The sequence below is a fragment of the Tyto alba genome, unplaced genomic scaffold (assembly GCF_018691265.1).
Source record: "Tyto alba isolate M040663 unplaced genomic scaffold, T.alba_DEE_v4.0 Super-Scaffold_10, whole genome shotgun sequence".
NCBI classification, from domain to species: Eukaryota; Metazoa; Chordata; class Aves; order Strigiformes; family Tytonidae; genus Tyto; species Tyto alba.
This window is the reverse complement of record NW_024881262.1, coordinates 26,775,007-26,796,683: the sequence shown is the minus strand read 5'-3', so window position 1 is coordinate 26,796,683 and position 21,677 is coordinate 26,775,007. Positions and strand designations below refer to the sequence as shown.

At 42.3% G+C, this 21,677-nt stretch overlaps 1 protein-coding gene across 5 annotated transcripts; it reads left to right on the top strand.

The window, feature by feature from the left end:
• The first annotated feature begins 1,064 nt into the window (after positions 1-1,064).
• On the top strand, positions 1,065-20,203 carry SAG (S-antigen visual arrestin). 5 transcript variants are annotated; one of them, XM_032990588.2, is made up of 17 exons: positions 1,065-1,260; positions 2,845-2,867; positions 3,272-3,420; positions 3,995-4,055; positions 4,146-4,190; positions 4,480-4,673; positions 5,885-5,944; positions 7,064-7,131; positions 7,328-7,463; positions 7,821-7,905; positions 9,496-9,568; positions 10,490-10,627; positions 10,938-11,015; positions 11,903-11,926; positions 12,352-12,416; positions 18,383-18,392; positions 19,088-20,203. In XM_032990588.2, the coding sequence occupies exons 3-17, from the start codon at positions 3,328-3,330 to the stop codon at positions 19,179-19,181; spliced, it is 1,224 nt and encodes a 407-aa protein (XP_032846479.1). In that variant the 5' UTR covers positions 1,065-1,260; positions 2,845-2,867; positions 3,272-3,327; the 3' UTR covers positions 19,182-20,203. The 5 variants fall into 5 exon arrangements, with proteins under 5 accessions (XP_032846479.1, XP_032846481.1, XP_032846478.1 ...); XM_032990590.2 differs by lacking the exons at positions 2,845-2,867; positions 19,088-20,203 and adding an exon at positions 18,908-19,058 and having other exon boundaries at positions 1,067-1,260; XM_032990587.2 differs by lacking the exon at positions 2,845-2,867 and having other exon boundaries at positions 1,069-1,260.
• The last annotated feature ends 1,474 nt before the right edge of the window (positions 20,204-21,677 follow it).

The window sequence follows — 21,677 nt, the reverse complement described above, 5'->3', positions numbered from 1 at the left end:
CTTCCTACAACCAGGATCTGGATTTCCTTCAGCAGCACAGGCATACATGAATTTCCCAGTTTTAGGGCTGGCTGGTTTGTGTTTGCCAGAGCTGATTAAACAGAGTAGTGATTAAGCTCTCCAAATAATCCACCTCCAGTTAATAAAATGTTGCTGGAATTTGGAAAACACTGAATGAGCTGAGGAACACTGGTTCTGTGTTCATTTTTTTGCAATAATTTGTGTACCCAGGCCCCTATATTCAGGCAAATGTTGGTGATTGTTTGCAAAAAGCCAGCTTGATTTGTCACTGCAAGATTGCCTGAGATGGAGGGGGCTGTTCAGGCTGGCAAGTGGAGAGCAATATCATGTGACCTTTCTAATCAAACTAACAGATGCAGCCCAGAGGAAAGCTACAGCTGTTCACGCAGCTTGCAAGCCAAAAATTACACATTGTTGTGCATAATATCAAGACTAAATTCCTGGGGTGGGGTGGGGGCCAGGGGGAAGCTATTCTTGGGCCATTTGTGAACAGAAAAGCTAAATCGATTGAGATATCTGTTCACGTGTCTCACATCTTGGATGTTGTGCCTCACTCTGTAAGTAAATTAAGGAGGGGAGGTATACTAGCTAGCATCGTACTGCTTTGCATCAGCATGCCAATGGGATGTTGGTGAAGCAGTAATAGATAAACTGTTTAGTAATTATGAGAATAAGACATTGTTCTCAATGTTTGGTAGTTCTTCATAATGGCATCTATTTATAGGGACTTGGTTTGGTGTTTTATAAACTCCCTTTTTCGTAAATGGCTCTTGTCTGTTCAGCTTCTTATCAGGCTGGATGGCTTGCAACTCTGGGAAGGAGACGATAGAGAAAGAGCTTTAGATTAAAGCTGCTTTCAGTAACCATCCTGTTCTATGTAAGTCTGTAGTCTTTACAAACCATGTGAGTATGACATTGTAGACCACTGGCGATCTGAGCTTCCTTAGGTAATGCTTTATGTTGCTGACTTAACCACTTTCCAGTTGAATCTTAGCCCAGGTACAATATTTGCTCTTGGAGGGGGATTAATTCTTGAAATCCTGGATGGACGCAACTAGAGACGTGCTTTCAAATCCCCTACAAATTGTCTTCCTTGTTTGCTAAGAGGTTAGTGATTCCCTCAGGTAGATGCAGAGAAGCATAGGACACAGCTGCGTGGAAAATTCATCTTTCTTCAGTAGTTCAGGAGTTCACGTCTTTTTCCTGTGGCAGCTCCTGTCGCATCTGGAACACAGCAAGGTATTTAATGTTATTTGCTGTTTTTTTTATTTGGATCTACAGCATAAGTAGGGTGTCCATTCAGCAACGAATACTATTCTGGACTTAGAAAACCTACCTATACTTCAAAAAAATATAAATTCTTAAGCATGTGTAAAGTGTGTCTCTAATCTCTACCTTATGTTTTTTTCCAGCTCTCTAAGAGGGGAAGGTTTTCCTTTTCCTACAGTTTGTTTTGTGCACAGAGGCCCTAGAAACTGTTTCTATTCTTGAAACAGTTTTAAAATGGGAAAGAAAGCAGAAAGGAAGCAAACTGCAAGGACAGTCATACACTGTCAGACCAATGGTCTGTCTAACACAGTACAGTCATTCATACAGGTCCAATAGGGAGAAGTGTAAGAATAAGGCATTGTCATTTCCTGATGCTGCTCCGCAGCTTCAGAGCCTTACAGGTTTAAGGTTGTGCCTGGATCATCCTGTCCAACATCTGCCAAAAGCCTTTTCCCTATGAACTTGTCTAATCCCGTGAATCAATTCATATTGGTGTTTTCCAGAGCCTTCTGCACCAACACACTGCACTCTTAAATCTTGTGTTATGTGGAGAAAAGCTTCACTTTATTTTGAATTTGCTGGCTGATCACTTAACTGGATGCTGCAATTTTATGTCTTACAACAAAGTGAAAAAATAATCTCTCTCCACTTTGTACCACTCAGGTTTTATGGACACTTCTCTGGATATCTCTTGTGTCCTTTTGGTCTTTCCGCTCCCTCCCCCAAGGTTCTTATCCATCTGTTATTTTCCTTAGGTACAAGCTGTTCCCGACCCCTGGTTATACTTGTTACCATTCTGTGCAGGTAGCTGGACTGTTATGTTCTTGAGGTCCATTCTGGTTTGAGGTCAATGATACCCTGCAAGTATTGGGTTGCATTTGGTTCTGATTTAAGAAAATACAGTAGGACAGATGAGTTCCTATTTTGGGTTTGATCTGACTCCTTACCAATACATATACCAGCTTTCTAGGTCTTAAACTGAGCATGAGATATCCAAGATGTGGATATGTAAGGGGTTCTGAAATGGTATAAATAGCATTCTGTGTTTTGTTCTTGATTTATTTCCTAATAACTTCTCTGCTTATGTCAACGCATTCTTCCTAAGCAATACCAGGTACAACTGCATGTCAGACTATGGTTGTATTCTCTTTGAGTGCAATACTTTTCACGTACTAATATAGAATATATAGTATTTCATCACCTATCCAGTCTGCATCATGAAGCACTCCTCCAGCTTAACACAGGTGGCCTTATTTTTGGGAATCCAGAATAGCTTTGTGTCTGTGGGCAGGGTATTCACTCCTTATCTAGGCTTCTTTCCATTCATTCAAGGATATGCTCAATAGCAGACATCCCAGGACAGATGACACTGCACTGTTGTATACTTGCAATGGTAAAAACCAAACCAAAACAAAACAAAAACAAACAAAACCCCCCAAAACAGTCCTAACCCTGACAGTAGCAAAACCCCATATGTATTGATATTTATTCCCAATATTTTATCCCATTATTAATGAATGCAATGATCTTCCTTCTTATCTCATGACAATTCAGAGCCTCTGATGACAAATCTTGAGGTACCTTTTGAAAATTGAAGTACCCTGTGTTGATCAGATTAGCTTTATCTGTGCTCTTATAGACTTCTTCATAAAATTACTCTTTACAAACCTCTCTGCAAAGGCCAAGCTATCCCTTCCCCTCTAGATTTTTCTATTAGTCTACTAATTTTTTCATATGAATTAAAAAGAGTTCTTGATCTTTTGTAATGTTTCTGAAGATCTGTTATTTAAATAGATGGGTTTATGTTTTGTTTTTTTTTTGTGGAACTGGTAAAATTTAAGGAAACCCACCTTCTGTGCTGTACCTGAGTATCTACTGAAATAGTCTTTGCTAAACTATATGTGGGAGGAGAGTGCTTTACCCACCAAGTATAATTCCACTTTTATCTCATTGACCTATTTTTTTCTGACATCTTTCTCAGGACATTTTGGGGCAGAAAAGCTTCATTCACCCACAGCCACATACCCATCTCTGACCATGAGCTGCCCTGAGTCTCAAAAGACGAGTGGGAAGAATGCTAGTTCTCCTCAACAAAAAGTTGTCTTCAAAAAAAGTGCCCGTGACAAAGCTGTAAGTACCATAACAATGGGTTTATATAAGTATGAGTTTTATTTGTAGTCAGACTGGAGACTTATTAGAAAGCTCTTTTCTGTCCCCTTCATTTTTTTTTTTTTTTTCCTGAGGAAGGATCATGAACTGTATTTAGAGCTGAGTTTGAGGAGATGATGTAAACAATTTATAGGACAAGCTTCACATATAATACAAGAGGAAGGCAACTTGTCTCTCACTCCTTCTGGGTTGTCCTCCTGCTGGTAAATGTTTAAAATAAAGCTGATTGTCTTTCCAACCTGATGTCATCAAAAAAATCTTTATAGTTCTTTGTCCCATGCACAGGTGTTTATGTTGTACTTCTGAGAGCTGGTCTACATCAGGTCTTCAGTTCTGATGTCCTGAAGCATGTGAATAATCCCATTGAATCTGGTGGGGATTGGATGTTTGCTGGAAAAAAAATATATTCAATTTAAAATTTATTTGTTCTGATCTCTACAAGATTTATAGCTCTCTACTGTGTATCTCCCCCCCAGCCCTTAACACACAACCATCAACACTTCGTAGTTCAACCATGGTCATCTTCTCCCTACAGCTGACCATCTACCTGGGAAAGCGAGACTTCATTGACAACGTAGGGACTGTGGAACCTGTAGGTAAGTCCACAAGTATGAGTGATGCCCATACTGCTCTCTCAACCCTGATTATCCTCTGTTAATCTTTTGTATTTTTTCCTTTTTTTTCAGATGGTGTTGTATTGGTGGATCCTACAATTCTCAAGGGGAAAAAAGGTTTGATGTTTTATGTAACATAAATTTCAGAGATTGTTAGTCCTCTTTTGATGTGAGATGCTGAGATAGAACCTTTTTTATTGTTTTAAGGGTACAAATGTAACTCTCTTCCCCAGTGAATGGGCTTCTTACTCAACGTAACGTATGTTCTAGCAAACGGTATGAATACTTACTGGGTTGTTCAACAGTGTTGAAATGGGTTTCTCTATAATGCAGGAGGGTTTTACACCCCACCCTGGCTGCACTGTTAGCCTGCTGCATGCTTTAGCCATCATGTGCTTCTTTGCAGTGTATGTGTCCCTGACCTGTGCTTTCCGATATGGCCGGGAAGACATCGATGTGATTGGCCTCACCTTCCGACGGGACCTGTTCTTCTCTAGGGTCCAAGTGTACCCGCCCGTTGACAAGCCAGAGTCTCTCTCCCACTTGCAGGAATCTCTGCTAAAGAAGCTAGGGAAAAATGCTTATCCCTTTTTCTTTACAGTAAGTATCTCATAAGAGCCTCTGACCCCCTTCTCCTTGTTTATTACCTGGTTGCTGAGACCTGGTGAGGGACTGAACGCAGGGATTAATAGTGGATTCATGTTATGCAAAGTTCTGATTTTGAGTGACAGGCAGTGTACCAATTTTTTTTTTTTTTCTAAGTGATAAAGCGCAGCATGATCCTAACTGTATGTGAAATGTACTTTCCTTGAAAAGGAAAGGAAGCATGCCACATTTTTATGCTAGCAACGGCCCCATATATCCTTGTCTTTCCCATTCCTGAGGGGCTGGAATACTTTATGCCATTTCCCTAGTGCTCATAGAGGAAGTGCCAAATCCTTTCTCTTTAAAAATTTTATGGATCAAACAAGCAGATGAAAAGCTCTTCACTAGATGTTGTCAACAAGTAACAGCTCATAGCCAAATTCTAATTCTGACAGGATATTCTTCCATTACTGTCAGTGACATGTCTGCCTTAGCATTCCCTAGGAAGATCCAGGTTTGAAAACACACACTCTGATATAGCAGTAAATAAGTCTTTCAGTGATTCTGCTAAATGGGTTGGTACCTGCTGTAATGTTATTAACCACTCAAATACAAAATCTAATGATCGTCAAATTACTAGACTCTCTAACGTGGTGTTAGCACTCAGTATCCATGAGCTACTTTGCAGCCTTCCCAGTTGATGTCTGGAGTTGCTGTCCCTGCCCAGGCCAGGAGCGAATGGTTACTGGCTGGTGGCTGACTGGTATTCATGGCCTTAGTTGCATTTCTGTCACAGAGATGCTCTGCTCGAGCTTCAAGCCTGTGTGAACAGTGAGTACTGCTGCTGGGAGCTGTATTCATTCATTATCTTGGATCAGGAGCCAGATGTTGCAGCTTCTACTCTAAGCTGTGCCTCTATGGCCTTGTTTGATTTTTAGACCAGGTGCTTCATGTGCCTGGACTTTTTTTTCTTTTTCTCTCTTTTTTTTTTTTTTTTTTTTCTTGGCTATTAAAATATTTTTGGAAGGGAGGGACTTGTTCATACAAGGCAAGATAAGGCTCACTATATTAAGGCCCCTATTTTAGCCAGAACTTCAAAGGGTTACTGCATTACAGTGAGTGGCCTGTCATCTTCAGGATTGCTTTGTACCTTCTGTGAGCAACATGTTAACTAGAGTATCTGTGTAATACTGCTTTGGGGTGTTTTTCTCTTCTTCCTCCCACAGTTTCCAGATTACCTGCCTTGTTCAGTCTCCCTGCAGCCTTCACCTCGTGATACTGATAAGGTGAGACCAATGGGACACTTGTGCTTATCACAGTTGAGGCAAGTCAGATGGAAGAAGTCATGTGAATTTATTTGGCTAGCTTGAAAGTGAAAAGAATAAAGTGATACTGGACTTCATTGTGCTATGCTACAAATGTCAACCTGACTTAAAAGCTACAAGTGTATGCCACAGAGCTGGAATTTAAGTCCACAGAATAAGAAAGAGAATCTAGTCAAATAGGAGCAAGACTACTAAATCTGCAATGCTTATAGTTTCCTTAAGGGTACCACATGATTTGCGGATTGGCTGCACATGAAATGATTGTAGCTGTCAGGCTACGTGAGAGAAAAGGAGACTGAGTGCCTAAAATCTCATAGACTGTTATAAATAGCATGTGTTAAGACCTGCTTCTGAATTAAAACAAATTCAGAGAAGGGCTGGTTTGCACATGTGTGTAAACAAAATTAAAACCCTGGAGTAAAAGGCACCAGATTATGAGATGTTCTGCAAGGTTTCTGACACCATTTAAAATATTCCTTTTATACTTAACTAGATGCTTCTCTGAACAGCAGAGCTAGTCTAACAGCTGGGCAAAGTGGGATGCAGGTTGTAGAATCCAGTGCAACAAAGATAAGCTGTGTTTTTTGCCAAGGAATTATATTTTAGCAAAAATTCCCATATTGCTCTGTAGACAGTTGTCTGGGACTCACACAGATGTCCCCATGATGGTATGAACCTGTTAAAGCAAAGGGCAGTGAGGCCTGATCACTCCCACTCCTTAGATTTTGGGAAGGAAGAAGGTGGACCCTGAGTCAGGTATTGACATTACAAAGCCAATTCAGAAATTCAGTTCAGAAACCCAAGGTGGCCTTGGAGAACCTTGCAGCCTGGTCAGTCTTATAATGTGTAGCATGCTGTGACCTCTACAGCGTTGCTCTCACAGAAGGCCTTTTAGGAGTAGGAATGTCATCTGTCAAAGGCTGGGAATTAAGCCTCATTTATCAGAAGTAGCACAGAACCAGTGGATGCTGCCACGCCAGTTGGCAGGGATCTCTATTATAACAGTAAGATATTTAAACATCTGCAGATGTTTTTGGCTTCTGACACTGATTTCACAGCTGTCTTCTCTCCTTCTGGCAGACCTGTGGGGTGGACTTTGAGGTGAAAGCTTTCTCAACAGACAATGTGGAAGAGAGAATTCATAAGAGGTAACAGAATGTGTGTATCTGTCTGTCTTCAGCTTTGCCCTTCTTAAAGGGGGTGGGTGGTCCAGTAGTGCACCTTGGTTGCTTGTTCAGGTTTGTCCCACTTGACAGTGGGCTTCCTGAGTGTAAGCACATACGAATGCAGAACTGCCCCAGCCAAGCACAAAGTACCACCATGTTGTCCTCTGCTGCTTCCCAGGAACTCTACACGTCTGCTGATCCGTAAGGTGCAGTATGCTCCGGAAAACCCAGGACCCCAACCTTGTGCAGAGACCACCTGGCAGTTCTTCATGTCCAACAAGCCATTACACTTGAAAGCTTGCCTTAGTAAAGAGGTGAGAGGTTTGCCCTGGGGCTGTGGACATCATCATATTGGCATGCCAATAAACATTTTTCTGCTTAAAGCAGCTACTTCATGTGATATTCAGGTGGTGTCAGCTGAGACTGACTTGTCCAAGCACTCAGGGGCTCTAATGTAATTTCTGTCAGTAGCTACTGTTAGGGGAGGCTGAGACCCCATTACCACATGCATCTGAGGCTAAATAAGTCATTGAAGGAAGGGTTGTGAATCACTGGAAAGGGTCATCTTGCCTTATCTGGCCTCTGAGGAGGTTTAATCAGGGGAGACTAGAGGGGTTTAGGGCTTGAGAGAAGCCTCCTGGCTGGATTTCTGAGCATCACATTCTTTCTAGGTGTACTACCATGGTGAGCCCATTCCAGTCACTGTCACCATCAACAACAGCACGGACAAAACAGTGAAGAAGATCAAAGTCCAGGGTATGTTTTTACTGTTTCTTGGGATTCTTTGAGGGCAAGAAGACTGAATGGTGAGAGAACTGAAAGAGAGTCTGAATTTGGTGCTTGCAACAGCTTAAGCAGTCAGTCTGGGACAAGTCAGGAATTTGTCCCTCCAACCTGTTGCTGTTTCTTTGCTGTTCACCAAGTGAAACACTACAGCTTTTTTCCTGACTCTCATGGTTACTCATATGGCTTACTTTCAGGCACCACTATGTCCCCTCTAGTAAAGAGAAAGTGTCTGACACCTACAGCAGGCAAGGCAGATGCTGTGGGGAAAAATCCACTTCTTTTGGGAGGCCAGTGGGAAGGCCTCCCTTGTCAATGCCATGCTTCTGCTAATTGTGAACGTGCCTAGGTTGCATACAATTTTGGCTGGGGTTTGAGAAGTATCTGGCAATGTGTGAAACAGCCTCTCTGCTAGTGATGGTGTAATTCCTCCTGAGGAAGCTGAGGGCAGGGGCTGAATTTCAGAGGAGTTTCAGTACTGTACCCGTGTTTTATTTGTGGCACTGTGTGTTTTTATCCCACATGCCTCACTGCACTTGGACCTGTGGATGACAAAGAATGGTTTTGTCTCTGAGAAACAAAGCAGCCTTCCAGTAGCTAAAGGGGCTCCTACAGGAAAGCTGGAGAGGGATTTTTTAGAAGGGCATGTGGTGATAGGAAAAGGGGTAATGGCGTTAAACTGAAAGAATGTAATTTTAGATTATATATAAGGAAGAAATTACTTACTCTGAGGGTAGTGAGGTGCTGGCCCAGGGTGCCCAGTGAAGCTGTGGCTGCCCCCTCCCTGGCAGGGTTCAAGGCCAGGTTGGATGGGGCTGGGGGAAGGGGGCCCTGCCCACGGCAAGGGGTTGGAACTGCATGATCTCTAAGGTGCCTTCCAACCCAAACCAGTCTATGAGAAACAGAAGAGAAGGCAGGGAGGGAACAAAATTGCTGAGGTTTTTACAAAACTGTAGCAGAGAAAGCCGATTCAGTACTGGTCTTGGATGCACTGTCTAGTGATTCCCAAATATTTTTAGAGTGACATGCCTCTGTCAGGCTTCAGATGACCTTTTTGGTCCCCAGATTCTCTCCTCATCAGTGTTTCAGTGACAATTACCTTACAGTTTTTTGGTGTTTGATTGGAGAATATAAGCCGTTTATTATCACAGGCTCTTGACTGCAGTCTGCTTGATGATGGTGTCTCCTGAATGCAAATGCATGGGCTATAGATGCCCAAGAGATACCAGTGACCAGAGGTAAAAGTGGACATGCTTAGAGAAGGAAAAGAGAGATCTTTATAATGGAAAGAGCAGGCTCCCCAGGGAAACTGAGGGATATTGACTTTTTGTCATCTCCAAATCAAGCCTGGGTGCCTTTCAGGGAAGATAGACTTTGGCCATTTGTGTGCTGTTGGTCTCTATTCATGTCACGCTGACTTGATGGTCCCTTCAGGTTCTAAATGGATGGGTTTTCCTGATGTCCTCCTCATGTCTTCCATTTCTGAGACTGGGCAGGGGGGCAGCTATGTTGTTTGTGATGCATATGCACAACTGATTGTCCATTTTCTCCTTTCTCACTCAGTGGAGCAGATTGCCAATGTGGTTTTGTACTCCAGTGATTTCTATACAAAAGTGATAACTGCTGAGGAAATACAGTGAGTAAATGCTCGGCTTATCCCTTCTTGCTTCTTCACACCCTTTTAATTACCTCCTCCTCAGTAATGGGAGGTACTCCTAGCTATAGTCTGGCAGTTGCCTGCTGTTACAGTGCTCTCTCCTCACCTCTTACCTCGTGTGTGTGTCCCACACCACCCGTGCTCTCTGGATGCAGCCTGTCTCTTTTTCACATAGCCAGCAGGGACCCTGCACCTTTTTTCAGAGGAAGGAGAAATTGCAGGAGAGGTTTGAAGAGTAATTACCTACTATAAAAATTTAGCAGGGGCTGTGGAAGGCTCCTCATTGCTTGAAATCTTTAAACAGAGATGCAACATCTTTCTGAAAGGTGCTGCTGTTTGGGTGGGAGTCTTGGATGCTTTAGCTTGAAGTCAGCTGTTTTCATACCATTGCCTTTGGCTTCTTCTGGCCTTAGAAAGCCCATGAAAACCTTGAGCCTATTGACATTGTGGAGAACCACATGCTCTTTTGCACTGCGCTGCATTGGCAGTGCAACATTGAACTTTCCTTTGTGAGGAGGGTTGGACACACCCAGACACTTTATATTTTTCTGGTGTTTTGCTCCATAGCTTAGGGACATGTTTTCCACTGAGTATTGGTCTTCTCAACTGGGATTCATTTTGTCCAAGTTTGGAGGTCTGCAGCATAGTTTTGACCTACTTTAGAAGTCTGACTTAAAATGAAATTAATCATTTTCTGCAAGTGCTTGTTCCTCTCTGCTGATTATGAAGGGAATATTTTTATCTAGTTTAGATGTATACATCTGCATTGTAGACAGCTAAATCTGGACAGATAAATTCCACTTGTGGATGGCTTTGTAATCTGTTTTGAAATTCTCTTGGTTGGGTGTGTAACACAAATCAGAGCGTATCACTTTCCTCCTCTCATCTTCTTATTTTCAGAGAAAAGGTCCAGCCAAACAGCAGCATGACCAAGACGCTGACGCTTTTGCCCTTGCTAGCAAATAACCGGGAGACACGGGAAATAGCTCTGGATGGAAGGCTAAAGGATGAGGACACCAACTTGGCTTCTAGTACTATGTGAGTAGAGTTTTAAATGGTCCCATGTAGTGGAGGGTTGTAAAGTAGAGGGGAGAGTGGAGGAGACACTTCTATCAGGAGTTTGTACCTGTAAATGTGTGTCCAGGTGGGTACATCTAAGTTGCATTGCTTGCCCTATTATTAATTCAGGGTAAAGTGTGATCACAGGTCTGGAGGTATTAGCTCTCCCTGACACTTGTCTGCTCTATCACATTCAGGAGAATAGGACGTTCACCTAGTTCATGTTCCAGCTGTATATTGTTGCAATGTTGCTGCGCCACCTAACACTGCTCTCTGTTTTCTCTGGTAGTATTAAGGAGGGAATAGACAAGACAGTGATGGGGATTCTGGTTTCCTACAGGATCAAAGTGAAGCTCACTGTTCCAGGGTAAGAGTAACAGACGTTTTGCTACATCTGCATAGAGTTAAGAGAGAGGAGTGTGTGTGTACTTCGTTGACAAGTGGGGAGAGGGCAGGATCCTAAGAGAAAAGGCACATGTTGTAGGACATCAGGCTCCCTCTAAAGCATAAATTGCCTGGAAATCAGTCTTGGCCTATCCAGAGAACTTGTCCTGAGCCAGAGGGGTTGGATTACCAACCTTAGATACCATATGACTTTATGGCTGAAATATGAACCTCTGGTTTGCATTACAATTTTTTGTTTCAAAGCCATAACTTATTTTGTAAGAACTGAAGTGAAACTTTGTGTGAGCCTTTATGTCGGTGTTCTTATTCTTCTGGAGCCAAAGGTAGAGAGATCTGCCTGAGAGTCGTAAATATTGTAGTTCAGGTTCTGTACAGAGCCAGCTTTCTGGGAGAAGCTGATGTTATCAACGTGAGCTAGTTCCCAACATACAGTGCAAAAGAGGACAAGGATAAACGCTCTCAGTTGATGATATTCACTTTTGTATTTCATTCATCTATCCTTTTTTCTACTATAAAAATGAGAACGATTTGCCTAAAGTGTGATAAAATGGCTGCTGCTTTCTGTATTCCCCCAATTGCCTTGCCCTTTGGCTCTCAGAAAAATAGCCATGCCCAACAGTTAGTCTGGAGTTCAAAAACTTAGACTCCTTCTCCATGGGAAGGACATGAAAATTGAAAATTACCTTTTTTAAAAGCAAGTTTATTTGGATATTATGCTTTGCGGCAACTAGAGAAGAGTATATGAAGAAGATGATTTCAATAGTCCACCAATACAACAGCATTTGGTAGAGCACCAGAATGGAAAGGCACTAAATATGCTTGTGTTTTTCTCCTTGTTTTCTTCTGTAGCATGCTGGGAGACCTCACCTCCAGGTAAATGTCATCTTCCTTTTCAGACTGTGCAGTTGTAGTTGTTAATTAATCTTTTTTTCTATCCTCTTTCCTATTCCCTTTCCTGCCTCCCTAAAAAACCCCAAAATACTATCCCTTAAGCTGATAGACATAAGATTTCTGCACATTCAGCTGTGAAAATGAGGCAATTATGGAAATATCTTTGATTTTATGTACATGCAAGTACATTCAGCACATAATAAACAGTTTATTAAAGTGGATATGCATGGAATGTTTGGGGAGAAATCAATAGTTTAACTCTTTTTGTGGAGAAAATTATGACTAGAAAAAGGTGAAAGAATGGGTGAAGCTGGAGTTCAGGGCTTGCGCTGGCCTGAGATGGGAAGGGGACTGAACCAGGCATGAGTGGAGCTGTGGATCTGATGCATTTTCTCTTCTCCCCAAAGCGAGGTGGGCACAGAGCTGCCGTTTCGTCTCATGCACCCCAAACCTGAGGAAAAGAACCTATCAGGTCAGTTATGCCTGGTTTTTGCCTTTCTTCATTAACAGCCTCAGGTGAAATATTACAATTGCAAGGCTCATAGTGATTTGTTCTACCAGAAGCCTTTAGAGTCTACAAGGCTCCAGTATGGGGGCTGCTCTCTGTATGTGCTATATGTGTATGCATGTGTATACTTATATATGTCAACCTTAAGGCACAAAATAACAGGGAGGAGGGGGCTAAGATGGGAGAAAGTGGAAATGGATCACGTTCCTTTTTTATCTTTCATCTGTGGAATCATAACTCAAAGCAGAGGGGCTTGAGAAAGCACTGCACAGTTAAATCTCATGACTACTGCACAAAATTTCCTGAATGAAGCTGTCGGCAATTCCTAGCCAGATTCCAATATAGCAAGCGAGAATCTGTCACAGAAGACACCTAAGACACATGAGCGTTGTAAAGAACAAAACGTTTTAAGCAAAGTTAAGAGGTGATAAGACTGTTTGTGATTTGTAGAGTCCCTGTTATCTTGATGCGTCATTGGCCACAGTATCTGTGGCCTTTATGCTCAGTGGGTATCTGAGAGGAATGTCTCTCCAGAGTCAGGTCAGTAAATGAAAGTGTGGGAACTTTAAAGCAGCATAAGGAGCCAGCCTTCCCTAGGCGTGTCGAGGCTTGGGATCAGGTGCCAGAACTGCAGGCTGTCTTGAGCATCTGTGTTCTCCTCCCACTTCCTCAGGTCCTGGCTGGCTCTGTTCTCTCATGGTGAACATACAGAAACTACAAGTTGCTTGCACTAAATCAGAAGCTCCTGTACAGCATCTGAAGCAGTTATTGAACACAAAACATTATGCTGGTCTTTCAATGTTGGGCTGTTATAGAGGAGTCATCTTGTCCTCTCCTCTATATTTGGACAGAGTTCCATGTGCTTTAAACAAAACCCCATGACTGCTTCTGTGCCGCTCTTCTCTTTCTTTTTCTTGTTTCTTTGGGCTCAGACTTACCTAAAACAGCTGTTTCTAAGAACATAACCACTGGAAAGGTGATGGTGGAAGCTGTGAGAAGAGTTATCCTGAGATAGGTGCTTTGTTCTATACTGGAAGCATTGGAAAAGGGCTACTTGACTCCTTACTGTGCAAAATTGTTGGAGGAGTCAAGTATGAGTGATGAGAAGAGAGACTGGTGATCCACACCACACTCAGGTTGCTCTGGTTGGGTGATTCCCAGTATTTGCTATTTATGGATGTGTTGGAGTGAGTGAAGGTAGGTTTCTTTCCTGTAAGAACTGCACTATAGGAAACCCATTTTCACTGGGAAAACCCCTGCTGTGAGCTGTGCCAGCATGGCCTCTTAGCACAGCCAGAGAACATGCTCATCGGAGAAGTTGTTTGTGCATGTTACACCCCCATCAGAGTAGCACAGTCAGTCTAGGAAGCATCTTCAGGACAAATCCATAAGGCCTGTTCCCCTCCCACCCCCTTTCTGCTGTGGCTGCAAAGGAGACAGCCACGTTGCCGAGGAGTAGCACAGGACACCCCACAGCAGCATGCAGCCCACAGCTGCTTCCAGCTGGCCAGCAAGGTGGAAATCAGGTCCTCAGGGTTGGTGCATAGGACTAATAAGGTTGGATCACTTTGGGGAAGCTGCTGTGAAGCAAATGCTTTTGTTGGCATAGCCATGCCCATGCTGCGGGTTTCCCTTTCGTGGTGCAGGCCAGTGGAGCTCTGCCAGCACTTGATCGTGATCTCAAATGGGTGACTTGTTGCGGGAGAGCTGCTTTGACAGGGGTCTTTTGTCTCTTCTGGTAGCTTGTAAATACTGAAGCCTTTCCCTTCGACTTCCCTGCAGCAATGCCTCTGCCCAGGAGCTGGGTGAGGGGCTGGGACTGGTGCTGTTTGGCCCCAGGAGCAGTGGCTGGTCAGGGCCATCTAGTGCCAGTGGGGAGCCTCGCAGGGCAGAGGTGCTGGGGGGCAGCTCAGGGCTGCAAAATCCACAGCTTTCATGGATACAGAGAAAAGCTTGAAAACTTTAACCAAGGATCACCCAAACTCTGGCAACCGTAAAGAATTCTGCGTTGTTAGAATGGTGTGAATTTTTTTACATGACATTTTTTGGTGTTAACAATGCTGTAACCCTCATTCTATTACTTATGCTTCAGGCAGATAATTCTGTCAGAAGCATTTGCAATATGAGGAGAAATGGAAGTTGGTTCTCCCTTCTAAGATAATTTCAAAGGATGGCTGATATACTCTTTTATATAGTATGCTTAAAGGATGTGGGCAGAAGACTTTCCAAGGGAAATGGAGAACTGCAATATTTCTCAGAACGCTTCCCCCAACACATCCTCTTACCAAAGGCACAGCCCACGTATTGTTTGCTACATCAAAGTCTTCTAGGAGCTTGCTCTCAGAAGACAGATATGGTTCATGCATTTTATGCAGATGGAAATTGCGAGTTTCTTACAAATCGAAAAAAATACAGGTAGTTTCAGGAGCTTATCCCATGGGGAAGCCCTACAAATGGTTAACTTGAAAAATAAATGCTTTCTCTTAAAAAAAGATCCTGTAACACAGCAGAAAATTCCTCTGAAGCCTGCATAGCTGACTTGAAAACTGTGCAGGAATGTTGTGTCTGAGCTCATTACAGGGAATAAAACAGCCTCCCATATGAAGCTGGTAAACTAAAACTCTTTCCGGCTTTAATGGCTGGTAGTTTTCCATGTGCTGTGCCTAATCACTCTTCCCAATTATGAGTTCATGCTTTTTAAATTTTTATTCTACCACCTTAGTTCATAAACGCTGAGAAATAAAATGTGTTTCATTAGTGAAATACCATCTAATTTGGAATGAAGACTTAATTGCAGAGATGGAACTTCAACAAACTGTTTAGACTCTTAAAGGTCCCAAAAGATGGAATTTTTCTTTGTTGGCTTGTTCAGCAGCTTCTGCAGTGGGTGTAGGCAGGGGTGCATGCACAGGGAATTTTGAGATCACTCCTTATCTTCTTTTTCCATTCCCTTTTGTTTTTACTGATGAGTCAGTAGTAACCAGTTTGCCTGTTGTACCTCCCTGCTTACTTGACTGTCACTTCATCTTAAGAAACAGCTGAGAGAAACAAAAGATGTCAAAACAACCATCTTATAGAGTCAAAGCTAAAGTGGGATTAAAAAAACGCCATGTTTTATGATTTATTCCTTGCAGTGGAGTAATATCCTTTTCCCTTCTTTTAGCCAAGGTGATTTATGGCAAAAGTAAATAAAACACATGTAGCATCAGTGTATTTAATCATGCAGGACTGATTTGAGTGTAGAGAACCTCAGAAAGATAAGTTTTCTCAAGAACATGGTTTAATATTTTTAGGGCCAAACTGGGGCAAGTGTGATCAACTGCTGTGTGCTCTATTTCACAGCAGATTGCTTTGCCCTTTTTATTTTTCTGTGAGCAAGCTCTGAAGCATTCATCACTCAGTAAAAATCAGGTCTGTCAGAGTGCGTGGCTGTTGCAGATTGATCTTTCTTTTCTGTATCTGGAGGAGACAGAATAGGAATGGCTTGCCACCTCTCCTTTCCCATGTTTATTTATAGCTTTCTTGTCTTGGACTTCTTGTAGGCCAGCATTTGCATGTTTCATGTGTGCTGGTTTTGCAACTGTTTTTGGACCCATGTGATTCACAGGTGGTTATTTTTAGGCAAAGCAGCTCCTGTCGCATTGGCAGTCTGTCTTTTCTGCCTGTTGACAAAAATGTATAGAGATCCGTTTCTTTTAAAGATAGATTCAAACTGGGCTGTGTCTCTTCATGCTTCCAAGACCTTTCCCAGTCAGCAGTTAGTCCAGAAGCTCCTGCTGGGTTTTTCTCAAGGCTGTGGTCTCAGTGTGAGTTCTTTGGTCTGGGGTTTTCCTGCCCTTCTCCTGATGTTTTACATTTTGTAGGCCAATGTCTTGGATACTGGCCTTTGTTTTGGCTGTTGTTCAACAAATGTTCATTTATCTGCTCCTTGTTGTTATCCTTGTTGAACTTTCATGAAAGAGATGGCTTCAATAAACCCATAAATGCTTTGTCACTTTAATAGTAAAGCTATACCTGCCCTGTATTGGTATTGTAACTTTCAGAAATTAGTGAAAGCACTTGAATGTCTTGAAAAATAACACAGCATACTCTTCCCGCCCCCCCCCCCCCCCAATAAGTTAAGAGACGTTAAAAGCAAGCTTATAATGAAAATTACCATATGCCACAACTTTAATTATATGGAATCATTTCTGTGGATGCATAATAAAAGCTTACAGAAAACCCTCTGCAGAGAGTATGATGACGTTCTGCAGCCTCGTCGATCCTTGAACGCAGCCCCTTCCCAACCCTTAAAATAATTGCTGGCATGCCAGTTAAAAAAAGGAAAAGTGTACACATTTTCAGGTTCCTGAGAATTTTGCAATGATATAATGTTAAATAAGCCACAGGACAGCAAGAGAACTATGTGGAGTGGGGCTAACTCCTGCTAGGATGCAAATGTAGTCGTTTAGCAAGCATATGGGATGTAGTATAGCAGCCTGAATGTAAAGTAGTGCATTGTTGAATGTAATCTCACATCTGAGGTATATGATAAGCATTATGCTACTGCCACAATACCTAGGTATTGATTCTGTAATCGTTTATCTGACAGTAAAGTACATGCCCAGCTGAAACAATACCTATTTTCCCCCTCAACCCACTTTGTAAAATTGGCTTCAAACCGCATTGGTGGGTATCTCACTCAGCTTCACCCATGTCATTGATGTCACTGTTCCCATAGTAATGAATGTACTTTGAAGAGTGGAAAGAGAGCAGACTATTTAAAGAATAAAAATTGGAGGAGAAATTAAATGAGAATGATGCTTTATGTGTTGGAAATTTTTAAAGTTCTAAATATTTAATTTAAAATCCATTCCAATCAAGCATTCATGACCTGAGACTTTCTAGACTTCATCTTGATTTCTGTGAGTAGAGGAAATCATCCTTTCTAAGTTGGGGTAGACACTATCATGAATGTCTTGAGGCTTTTGGGCTAGAGTGGCCCCATTTGGCATACTTTTAATGCTGACTTTTGCAGCAGTGCTAGTTGCCACTTGTTGCCCTTGTTTTCAGTGTGGACTGTGGATGAGAGTTCTCCAGGTAGCAAGTTATCTAGTCACTGAAGCATCCCAGATCCCTGGCGACTTCTGTAGAACAATGACCTCGGTGTGCTTTGCTCCCTGACTTAAACTCATAAGAAGTAAGCCAGTGAAGTGACTGTTACTTGCTAAACCTAATGTTAACTGTGAGAACAAAAATATCCCTGCCTCCATTTCATCACTGCAATACAGTTTGTTCTGCTTATTTTAGGCTGTGCTGAAACAGCTTCCAAGGAATCTTGCTAGCAAGCAGGATTTGTTACGGTGTGGTTAGCAAAGATCCCATTAAAGAACACAAGTGCCAAAGGTCTCAGGGTTATATTTAGGCAAGGATGAAATCAGGAGTATTGCCTCAAGTGCATAAACTATATAATGAGAGACCACATAGGCCTTTCTGTATTCTGACCTTGTTTGATTTTAATACCTTCATGTTTATTGAACATCATCTTCTCATTAGCTGACTACTTAAATTACAGTGACAGACCAATTAAGACTAACATTATGTCACGCAAGCACTGTCATCTCTGAGTAGAAGTGTGCACACAGATGTCTCTCACAGCTGTGACCACTCGCAAGCATAAATGGGAAAATCTGTCTTTGTTTCTCAGCCCTTCTGATGTCTTGAGCAATGCTGCTGGAGTCCTTTTCCATTCAGGAGATCAAGTTTTGCTTCATCAGTTGCATGTATGCACGTTTTCAGACTTTCTGGAGTTGTCCTTGTATTGCTGCAAATCCTACTGCTTGTCACTCCTTTGTCTTGTCAGTTTATAAATTTTTGCTGGCTTAAGCATCCACTGTTCTAACTACTTGGCGTGTCTTTTTTCCTCTTCTACTGCATGCTGATGACTGCAGGGAAGGATGGGTAAGTTTCTTTTCATAACATTTCACTATTCACTAGTAGTATTTCATTAATAACAATTCTAGCCACCGTTGTGCATTGACTCTTTGAAAACTCTTCAAAATTGTCTGAAAAATCACAGGGTTCGCAGAATATGAGCTTAAATCCAGAGTAAGTTACTGTGGCTTGAAAAATTACTGCTATCAGTTGAAGAGCAATGACTGACCCTGTGAAATTAGTTTAAGAGAACATGTTTTGCCTCATAGTTGGAGGGGGAGGGATGTGTTGGTGGTCAGCTGATGCTCTGTAGCTCTAAGTTTCAGGAACTCGATAGATTTGACCATGTGCCACTATTTTAGTACAGAAGGAAAAAGGATGAATGGTTTCATATTTTATTTCTGGACAAAGACCCTTTCAGGCTGCAGACTATTTAGCTAGCTGATAAATATTTAGCTGGAATGGGCATGATTCAGTACAGATTAAAACCTCCTCAGTTTGTGTCCTGACTTGCTCAATCAACTGCTTTTCATACTAGCTAGAATACCACCAATGAAGATGGTGCCTGTGGGAATGTGATCCAAATCCCTTTGAAGACAAAAGAAACATTACCAGAATCTGCTGCGGGCTTCTCTTCTTCCTCCTATATGTTTTCTTTAGTCTGCTGGTATAGAAAAAACTGCTAACATCATTTTGAAAGAACTGTGTTTCTTCCATTTCAGTGAAGCAGAGCTGGTATTTGAGGAGTTTGCTCGTCAACAGCTAAAAGATATGATTGATGATGAAGACAAGGATATGCCCTCAGCTGATGAGTGACTAAAAGAACAAGCTGCCAGAGAAGCTATGTAGTCTGGCATCAATTAGAAATTTAGGACCTAGGTTTCTAGTAAACTGCATGTTCTCAGTGTGTGCATGGTCTACCAGGGATCAGCCCTGTGATCAGTGGACATAAACCCATGAATCTCTCTTGCTTATTAAAAGCTTCAGCTCTAGAAGAATGTAGCAAACTTAAAACCTGATGCTTACGTGAGCTACCAGAGGAGGATGGGAAGGCTGCTATGCCATGGCTTCTGCTTTCAGAGCTACCTAATAAAAAGGTTGGTCGCTTTCACCACTGATGACAGCTTAAACGATGGTTTGTGCAGCCTGCCTAGACTTATTCGGTATCAAAGAGATTCTGACTTCAAAATGCCAGTGAACCAAGTCCTTAGTCTAAAAGGCTGGCTTGCAGCCTTTGGTGATTTGTTGAAGTTTCTCAGTGGATTGTACAAAACTGATGTTATTTCCTCTTTGTTGCTTTTGCGTTTATGCTTTACCAAACTCATCTAGTGAATGTTATCAGTGCTTGCACTGTCCCCTCGTGTGGCTTACATCCACTTTCTGTACTATTAAATGTCCTGCAAGTCATCTTCCACAGTGGCTATAATGCTGAAATACAATTTTAGCTTTCTAGCAATATTCTTAACCACATTATTAAAGATGAGAGAAATGTGTACTGTCCATGAGTTCCTTAACAAAGCTCCCTGTATACAACTGCAAACAAAGAACTGCTAGTCCAGGCTGATCCTATATTTAATCTAGTTTCCTGTATGCAAGAGGGTGCCGTAACATTAAGGAGGAAATTATGGGACAAGCTGCCCTGAGGAGCCTTTTCCAACATCCATCTGCCAGAGGTCGGTCTGTGCTCTAAGAAATGGGATTGTATTATGCAAACTTTGTTCTCTTTTGTCGATCTGGATATTCTCATTATCCATGTAAGTGTCTAATCCTTTCCTGAATCTCACTTATTTTGGCTGGAGTGAGTTGCATCAGCTAATTACATTTAGCATGTAAAACAACTGGTGTTTTCTCTTTCTTGTTTTTGCTCTAAATATGCTTTTCAGTGTCTCTGGTTTAAATTCTCCTGGGAAGTCTGAATGCAGGGCATACATTTACTAATAGAAACTTATGTTTCCCACTCTCCGCGCTGGAATATTGAATTAAGAGCTTCCCACTTATATCTTGGTTAACAATGATGTGCTTTTAACAGAGAAGAAAATGAGGGAGACATTTCTGAGATGTCTGTTTTCTCCCAGGGCGAGCAGGACTCCTGTTGAAATCCTTCTGTAAGCACGCTGCGCTCCCATCCTGCTTCAGACCGCAGAGGCTGCGCAAACTGCGCTTGCCCGGGCTCTGATCTAAGCTACTGTTGATAACTGTAATGAGCCAAAGCACCCTGCTTTGGAGAGAAGTGTGGGCTGTGCTCTGGCATTTATGCAGAATCGTTCTATATACAGGCCTTGTTTTTTGAGAGAGTGGCTTGTTTGTTTTTTCTTAAGGACACCATCATAGTTACAAGCCCTACTTTTACAGATGGTCCAAAAGCTTTAACCAAACAGTTTTTTATGTGGCCTCTAAGGCTTATAGATAAGTTGGGCTAAAAGTAAAGCCTTCTGCTCTTTTGCTTCTGTAGACCAGTCTTGATTAAGATGCTGAAAGCAGTGAATTAAGACCACAGCTGATTTCACAGTTCTATCAGTGCTCTCCCCTAATACCACCTGTCAGTGTGTTTGGCTCCATTAGTCACAGCTGCCTCACCTTAGGTAAAATTGCAGGAGGTAGTATGTTTGCTCCGCTCTTTCTAAGCATTGTGTGCTTTGCTGCTAAAGAAGCCCTGTGGCCGTTTCCAGGTGTTTGTGGTCAGTATAATTTGTGTGATTTCACCTTTGGGTTTGGGGGAGGGTTAGGCATTTGCACCTGGATTTCTGGGAAGGGTTTTCTAATGATTGCCCTGATATTTTTGTTACTCATTTTTTGATGACTCGAGAAGAACACACTGATACAGTAAGGTTGAGCAAATTGCTGGAGAGCTGGCATTCAGGAAACCCTTTAAAGATCCTAAGAGGAGGAGGGGGGACAGTGTATGACAATCTCCCAGTCTTGCTTCAAGGTGCAGCTTCTTCCACTGAGGTGTTTCCTTCAGTGTTCCTGGCTAATGGACCTGTAAGTATGAGACTAGCAAATTGAAGGACCCAATTCCTTTTTATTTTTCTTCTCTTTTTATATGTCAGCCTTGTGAGGTGCCTCTGTCGCTGCCTGACTTTCCTCTCAAATTCATCTGGGGTGATGACTTCTGTAAGCTGTGTAACAAAATCACAGTGCACTCTGCTGTGCAATGGGGAGGAGTCAAAATGGTTATTAAATCTGTTCTTTTGCCTGGGCTTGGGAAAGCACTTTCAGACATCGACCGTTTGTTTAGCCTATGCTGGGCGTTTGCTCATTTGCTCAGAGAGCAAGGGCTTTCTGTGGGTTCCTTCGGCTCCCTGCCCTGCA